Below are 8,379 nucleotides of genomic sequence, written 5' to 3'. Positions count from 1 at the left end.
TGCCCTCACACAGTCCTGTAGATGTGGGTGACACATCTCCAGAGCAGGATACAGTCCCTGCCTTCCTCCCAGTTCAACCAGTAGGAAACACCAGTTGGGAACACAAAGAGCTCCCCTGTGGCCTTGGTATCCCTTTGGGCATCTCCCCTGAGCAGGACAAACTCCAGCCCCCTGTGTCATCCAGGCTTCTCCAGCCCCTGAACTCTGGGCTGCAGGTGGGTGGTGAAAACTGAACACTTCCAGTTCTGTTTCTTCGTTGTGAGAAGCCTGAAGAATTATTTGAATCATTTCCTTGAGTAATAAACGAGCCCTTTCGCCCTTGGCTCTTTACTTCCTCTGACCTTCCTTCACCTTCCTCACAGGTCTGGGAAGAGAAAAAGGATTTTGCCTCTGCCCTGGGGAGGCAGGGCTGCTGCCCTGGGAGAGGCAGAGGAGGCTGATGCAGAAGCCACTAGATGGCAAACAGCTCCCGTGCTGCCGCCGCAGCCCTGCCCTGCAGCCTCTGTGTCACTGTCACATCATCCCGCCCTCCTGGAGCCCCAGGACCGGCAGCAGAAGGATGATAAGAAATGTTTAATGGAGTTCAGGCACCACTGGTTCTCTTTTTATTTTTTTTTTTCCTCGTTGAGGTGCGAAACGAAAAGAGATCAGAGGCTCAGGTGGAACCTGGTGTGAGTTCCAGGCAGGCAGGGACCCGGGCAGGGCTGCAGAGTCTGGGACAGCTCCCTGCCAGTGCTGGGTACTGTGAGCACATCACACTGCTGAGCTGTGGAAATCTGGTCAGAGAATGAGCAAAATTAGGGATGGGGATGAGATATTTTACACCAGGAATGCTCTGCTGCACATCTGGCTCCAGAGTCCCGAGGAAATGTTCTGTGTCCCCAAAGGAATGTTCTGTGTCCCCAAAGGGAATGTGTTCTGTGCCCCCAAAGGGGATGTTCTGTGTCCCCAAAGGGGATGTTCTGTGTCCCCAAAGGAATGTTCTGTGTCCCCAGAGCTGCCGTGTCCAAAGCTGTGCTCCCCCAGCCCACCGCCCCGCCCGGGCTGTGCTCACAGCTCTGCTCTGCCGCCCCAACAGCTCCTCTGCATCCCGCTGCTCTCACACCCAGATCCTGCCCCGAGCGCCGGAGCTTCCCCACCCTGACACACGGACAGACTCCGCTATCCCCGGGAATTCCCAGGAATTACGGGAATGTGCATTCGAACCCTTGCAGCGCTGAGAAATCCGCCTTCTCCCCGTTCTCCCAAAGCTTTCTGAAAATCGCCACCCTTTAATGCTTCCTCTGCTTGAACTCCAGGAGTGTCATTACCGGGGTGCGCTCCTTCAGTGTGTCCATGGCCGTCCCGGGGGCAGCACCGCCACGGGGGGACGGGAGTGTCCGGGGCCGGACACGGGGAGGGACAGGAGCATTCCCGGGGCCGGACAGGGGAGGGACAGGAGCATTCCCGGGGCCGGACACGGGGAGGGACAGGAGCGTTCCCGGGGCCGGACACGGGGAGGGACAGGAGCATTCCCGGGGCCGGACACGGGGAGGGACAGGAGCATTCCCGGGGCCGGACACGGGGAGGGACAGGAGCATTCCCGGGGCCGGACACGGGGAGGGACAGGAGCATTCCCGGGGCCGGACACGGGGAGGGACAGGAGCGTTCCCGGGGCCGGACACGGGGAGGGACAGGAGCATTCCCGGGGCCGGACACGGGGAGGGACAGGAGCATTCCCGGGGCCGGACACGGGGAGGGACGGGAGTGTCCCGGGGCCGGACACGGGGAGGGACAGGAGCATTCCCGGGGCCGGACAGGGGAGGGACAGGAGCATTCCCGGGGCCGGACACGGGGAGGGACAGGAGCATTCCCGGGGCCGGACACGGGGAGGGACGGGAGTGTCCCGGGGCCGGACACGGGGAGGGACAGGAGCATTCCCGGGGCCGGACAGGGGAGGGACAGGAGCATTCCCGGGGCCGGACACGGGGAGGGACAGGAGCATTCCCGGGGCCGGACACGGGGAGGGACGGGAGTGTCCGGGGCCGGACACGGGGAGGGAGAGGAGCATCCCCGGATCCGACATGGGCACCGGGGGATTGCAGAATCCCCGGAGCTGAACACGGGGAGGGACAGGAGCATCCCCGTGTCCATCACCGGCACGGAGAGACCGGAGCATCCCCAGGGCCAAACATGGAGAGGAATTGGAGCATCCCCGGATCTGACATGGGCACCGGGGGATTGGAGCATGCCCGGAGCTGAACACGGGGAGGAATTAGAACATCCCCGCATCCATCACCGGCACAGAGGGACCGGAGCATCCCCGGGTCTCGGCGGGCGGATCCCGCGGGCTGGAGCCGCCCCGGGGCCGGGCTGGAGCCGCCCCTCTCCGTCCCCTCTCCGTCCCCTCTCCGGCCCCGCTCAGTCCCCGCGATGTCGCCGCGCTCGGCCCGCCTGGCGCGGCTGTCGCGCTCCGTCACCTTCAGCGCCTGTCACCGCCTGCACAGGTGAGCGGCCCCGCACCGGGAGCGGCCCCGCACAGCGGAGCCCCGCCGGGGGAGGCTCGGACTGCGCTTCCCGGTTGTGTCCCCGGCTCAGCCCCTCCCGCAGCCATCGGTCAGTGCCCGCCTGCAGTTCCGTGTTTGAACAGAGCCGGCGGCGCTTTCGCTTTGTAAACACCGCCCTGTGCCCCCCCGGTCTGCTGGTTTCCCCCCAAATTGATCTATTCCTAAAGAGGGCCTTGAGCTGGAGCTGCCTCGGGGGAGGTTTGAGGCTCGGCCTCTTCTCTCAGGAGCGATGGGCCAAGGGGAAACAGCCTGGAGCTGTGCCAGAGGAGGTTTGGGCTGGACATCAGCAGGAAATTCTCCATGGAAAGGGTGGTCAGGCCTTGGCAGGGGCTGCCCAGGGAGTCCCCAAACCTGGAGGTGCCCAGGGAACTCCTGGATGTGGCATCCAGTGCTCTGGGTCAGGTTGGACCCCATGATCTCAGTTCTTCTCCAACCTCAGGGATCCTGGGATTCTGTGATGTTCCCAAAATGTGCCTTGACCTGAACCACTGGGGGCAGCCCCTGGATTGTTTCAAAGGGAAGATTCAGAGGGAATTCCTTTGTATTCTTGGAGAGGCTCCCTGAGCTTCGTTAATTCACAGTAAACCCAAATGTGCAGCTTGCTCCAGGCCTAAGGGATTTGGGGCCCAGATGTTGAACATTTCTCCAGCTGTGGTGTCAGGCAGCTGCTGTGAAACAGACACAAAACCACGGCAAGAAAAGATTCACTGCTGTCAACAGCATCTTTCACGGGCCAAACACTCCCTGTGCCTTTGGGCTGCTGGGTTAAATGTGGGAGGAGGAATAGATGGAGAGCTGGAAAGCAGAACTGAATTGTAGCCCTGGTTCCGTGCCTGAGGTGTTCTGGTTTTCTGAAATTCTTTTCCCAGGGAATTTTCTATAAACAGGAGAAATGTTTTTGTAGCTGTACCTTTGTTATTCATTCCTTTCCCCAGGAGGGACTTCTCCTTGCTGTCCCTCTGCTCTGACCAATGGGAGTGAAGAGGTTTGTCTTTGTGTCACCAATCCAATTGGTCTGTGAGAAATGGGATAAAAGGGAGACACATCCCAAAAATAAAGGAGTCATTTTCAGCCTCCTGAAGTTGGAGTCTGTGTCGTTGTGGTGTAAAACAGCATCACTGAGTCAATCCATGAACATCTGGAGCAGATCCTGACGTGCCATTCCTGCCTTTCCCACAGCAAATCCCTGAGTGATGAGGAGAACCTGAAGTTGTTTGGGAAGTGCAACAACCCAAATGGCCACGGCCACAACTACAAAGGTAGGAGATGATTTCCATCCTTGCTCACGGAGTGATGCTGCTCTCAGGGTGGGGATAACCCCCAGGAGGGCTGGGCCACTCCTTCCCAGCAGCCTCATACAGCTTTTAGTGCCTGGGTTTGTGTTTTTAGTCAGAATTAGGAGGAAATCTCAGCAGCAGGGGGTTGAACCATAGCACGGGTTTGCCATGTATTCAGCTGAATAGATAATAAATATTTATCTTCAAATGCCATTTCTTGAATCAAATCTGCTTGTTTACACTCTGCAGAGTCGTTGTGATTGGAATGGAGATTTTTCTAAGCAAAAGCCATGCAAATTAAACAGCCTGTAAACATTATTGGAATGTTTTTTTCACAAATTCTACACCCCGAGCACACAGAATTAGATCCCTCCAGTTCCTGGAGTGGCTCCCTGTGTTGTTGGCACCCTGAAACCTCTGCTGAGGAGCTGCTTCATCAGGGAACACAGGTTTATCTCCACCTGCCTGGGGCACCAGACCTTGGGGAAGGATTTTTGTGCCTCTGAGTCATCGGTTTCATGGAGCATCCCCTTATTTTATAAAAATAAATCCACTCCTAGAGTGTGTAGGGGGAATGGGTTGTGTGTCCCCAGCAGCAGATTTGTTTTTGGGTCCATGGGCATCACAGTGACCTGATCTTTTCTTTGTTTTTCAGTTGTGGTCACTGTGCGTGGAGAGGTGAGTGCAACCAGCATCTCTTTTCTGTTCCTCAGTGGGGCAGAGTCCCCACAGCTCTGGCTCTACGCCTGGATTTCCCAGAGTATTTTGGGAACTCTGTGCACATCACTAGAGGAGGTTTTCTGTGCCCATTGTCCTGTTCACAGCGAGGATTTGCAGTTTAATGCTGTTTTCATGTTTTTATCATCATGCTTGAAGGGAGTTTTGTCCACGGAGTCATTTCTTGGTGTCAGCTTCCAGGAGAGAGCAGAACCTCTGGAATTGTTCCCAGGCTGTATCAAGCCCTTTGGAACATCACAGGGGTGGAGCTGGAAGCCTCTGACAGTGGAGAGATGTTTTCCTTGTGGCTCGGATGGCCTGAGCACAGATATTGCTGTCTGATTCCTGTTGCCAGGCTACCAATCTCCGTGTGCTTCCCCTGCAGATCAACCCTGTCTCGGGGATGGTGATGAACCTGACAGACCTGAAGGAATACATGCAGGTAAAAACAGCCCAGTTTTCCTTCTGATCCCCTGGGAGAATTGATTTGAGCTCAGAAATTTGGCTGGTGATGTGGTGAGCTGATGATGGCAGCACATAAAAAAGAAATTAGGGAATAATTGAAAACTTAAACGCCTGAGCTGTGTTATGTGAGGCAGTGCCGCGTCTCCAGCTGGGGATTTCACAGCCGGGTTTGGGGCTCTTTCCCTTTTTTCCCCTCCTGGCTGTGTGTGGCTCTCTGGCCCTCAGGCCAGGCAGGGACAGGGTTGTCACTGTCCCCTCTCTGCAGGAAGCGATCATGGAGCCGCTGGACCACAAAAACCTGGACAAGGATGTGCCCTACTTCTCTGAGGTGGTCAGGTGGGTGATAGGGGCTCCTGCAGGGCTTGGAACCATCTCCAGGGCCTGATCCTTTACCTGTGTGTGAGCACAGCTGTGTGTGAGCACACCCTGCTGCCCCTCGTCACATCAGCCTGGCCAGGCAGGACCTGTCCCCTCCACCCCCTTTCACCCACAGGTGGTGAAATCCCCATGGCACAATCCCCATTTCATCCAGGTGTCACCAGCTGCCCTTCAGCATCCCCCCAGCCCAGCCTGGCTGCAGCTGCCCCGAATATTGGTGTCATTTCTGCCCTTTGACCCCACTGCTGTTCCCCCTCAGCACCACGGAGAACGTGGCCGTGTTCATCTGGGACAACCTGCAGAGGCTCCTGCCCCGGGGCATCCTGTACAAGGTGGAAGTGCACGAGACAGAGCAGAACGTGGTCGTTTACAAGGGAGAGGAGACAATTGTGAAGTGACATCAGCCTCAGCTCATTGAGATGCTCCACCATCAGCCCAGTGGGTTCCTCCAGCCCTGCCCAGTGTCCCCTGCAGCCAGCCCTGGCTCCTGGCTCACACCAGGACAAGAGCAGATGTTTCACAAGGATCACCCTCGCAGCACTTTGCCCCATCTGGGTTCTCACAATGGGTTGGTTTCTCTGCTTTTCCTCAAGACCTTCCTGTTTTGCCCAGCTGAGCCACCCAGCTGATGTGAAATTCAGAATTGTGCCATGGGAAATAAATAAAGCAGCTTTGCAGAGAGTAGGCAAAATCACAAAAGTCTTTCATTTCTCTCTAATTAAATAACGAATTATTTTATGATATTTAATAATGTGAGTTTTGGTGCTGCTTTGCCTCTTGATCAAGCAGAGAAGCATTTTTGAGAGTGGGAACTACTTTTTTTTTTTTTTTTTTTTTTTTTTTTTTTTTTTTTTTTTTGCTTCTTATCAGTTGATTTTTTGTACTGCAGGCACGTTTCTTCCTGTGGCCAGCAGATCTTTCTCTGTGCATGCAACTGGTACAGTGGGCAATTAAAAAGCCCCACTTCTGATCCAAACTGGAGAACCAAAGGGAGCAGGGGGTGGGTGAGGATGGAAAACTGAGGAAACTTAAGTGGGAATGCCACAGCCCTGGTGGTGGCAGAGCCCTGGGGAGGGAGAGCAGGATAAACCCTTAAATCTACCCCAAAACCTACCCCAAAATCAACCTTTCCATCAACCCCAAAATCAACACTTAAATCTACCCTTAAATCAACCCCAAAATCCAGTGGAGGTTGTTGCAGCAGGATGAGCCTGGGAGAGGAGTTTAAATGGACACTACCCCAGTTATCCTGGATATTCCTGGCGTTGGGAAGCTGAGGAGAGGCAGTGAGGGAATGGTTATTGCACAATTCCTGTGCTTCAAGGCCATCAGGTCACAGTGTCCAGAGGCAGAAGTGACAGTGCTGGGTGTGATTCTCTTTGTCACATAAGCAATGTCCAGAGGAGTAATTAGGAACAGACATCAAGAATAACTTAATGCATATATTAATAAAAAAACCCCAAACCCTGATAAGCAGGGCAGCAATTCCCTTGCTTCAGAAGGGAATGGGGAATTTGAATACAGAGCCCCTTTGGGGAGGTTTAATGGGGCTTGCCTAATTGTTCACCTTGGCCACACTCTGCTCCAGGCTGAGGTGAAGTGGGGTTTACACTCCCAAAATATCCCTGGGCTGGCTTTAAAACTGCTCTGGAATGTGCAGTGGGGACTGCTCTACCTGGGGACAGTCCTGTGCTCAAACTCCCTGCCCTGCCTCAAACTGCCTGGGAGAGCTTCAGAAAGGGAACAGTGAGAAAAATGAGGACTATTCCAACCTTGTCCTTTGGCAGAGCAAAAACCTGTGCCCTGGGAGCTCCAGCTTTGGGGATTTTTCCCTTCCTAGAGATGATCCTTTTGGGAATATTTGGCTGCAGGTTCCTTGCAGAGTCAGCCAAGCAGAGAGTGCTCAGTGCCTCGGACAAAATGAACACTCTGCTGACTTCATTTTCCCCTTTTCCCTGCTTTTCTTCTCTCCCCAAATGTGGATTTGGCCATTTTTGTTCAGCGTGGGCTCCATCCAGGGAGGCTTTGCAGCTGCCCTGAGCCCTCCTGCTGCTCTGTCACTGCTGCAATGGTGTAAACTCGAGCTGCTGATTCACAGAGCACCCTCCAGTGAGTCACGGACACTCAAACACATCCTGTGGTGCCTTTATCAGGGCAGGAATTCATTCAGCTGCTGGCAAAAGCCGAGCAAACAAACGTTACATCAGTCCAGCCCAGCCCGCTGCTTTTATTGGCACGGAGGCAGAAAAAGCAGCTCAGGCTCCGGGAGTTTGTGCATTTCAGCAGCCCCGGCCAAGCCCCACACAGCCCTGGGTGTTTGTGTTTATGCTCTGGGCACCGGGGGATTTTCTGTGCCAGTCCTTCTGATCTCTGGGATTTAATGCTGCAGCTCTGGGGAAATGGGAATAAACTGGGGGCTGGGCCGGGGTTTGGGTCAAAGGGCTCGGGAACACCAGGGCTGTAATTGGGATTACACATTAATGGGGTGCTGCCCCTCGTCCTGCTCAGAGGGGTCTGGGGCCTTGCAGGGAATTCTCGGTGCAATTCCACATTCCCAGCTGAGAGAGGGAGGGAGGGGTCTATGGCAGGGAATGAACTCCCCGAATTAAACATTAAACTCTGCCTGAGTTACTGAGTGATGAAAGGCTTTGAAGGAGAACTCAGGTGACAGTGAGGGCCAGGACAGCCCTGAGAGCTCACAGCTGATCCCAGCAGAGGCTGCAGGAACCAGACCGGCAGCTTTAGTGCTTGTAAATGTGAATGGCAGGGGAATAACGACGGGAAATGTGCCCGGTGCTGTTCAGCGGGACTGAAAGACCCAGCTCTGCCTTCCTGTCACATGGTAAAAAATAAAATAAAATAAAATATACAATAAAATATTAAATACAATACTAGAATAAAATATAAAATACAATAATAAAATAAAATATATAATACAATAAAAATAATAAAATGAAATAAAATAAAATAATGAAATGAAATAAATCAGGTTTTGT

General features: G+C 54.2%; 1 protein-coding gene across 3 annotated transcripts; it reads left to right on the top strand.

Moving 5' to 3' along the window:
• The first annotated feature begins 2,383 nt into the window (after positions 1-2,383).
• PTS (6-pyruvoyltetrahydropterin synthase) lies at positions 2,384-6,378 on the top strand. Of its 3 annotated transcripts, none has more exons than XM_083878075.1 (7): positions 2,384-2,486; positions 3,726-3,805; positions 4,479-4,501; positions 4,926-4,982; positions 5,271-5,341; positions 5,643-5,821; positions 5,922-6,378. In XM_083878075.1, exons 1-6 carry the CDS (start codon positions 2,413-2,415, stop codon positions 5,779-5,781), a joined length of 444 nt encoding a protein of 147 aa, XP_083734201.1. In that variant the 5' UTR covers positions 2,384-2,412; the 3' UTR covers positions 5,782-5,821; positions 5,922-6,378. The 3 variants fall into 3 exon arrangements, with proteins under 3 accessions (XP_083734201.1, XP_083734202.1, XP_083734200.1); XM_083878076.1 differs by having other exon boundaries at positions 5,977-6,377; XM_083878074.1 differs by having other exon boundaries at positions 5,643-6,374.
• Positions 6,379-8,379: the final 2,001 nt, after the last annotated feature.

This window comes from Zosterops lateralis (assembly GCF_965231275.1).
Source record: "Zosterops lateralis genome assembly, chromosome: 25".
NCBI classification, from domain to species: Eukaryota; Metazoa; Chordata; class Aves; order Passeriformes; family Zosteropidae; genus Zosterops; species Zosterops lateralis.
This window is presented reverse-complemented; position numbering and strand designations above follow the sequence as displayed.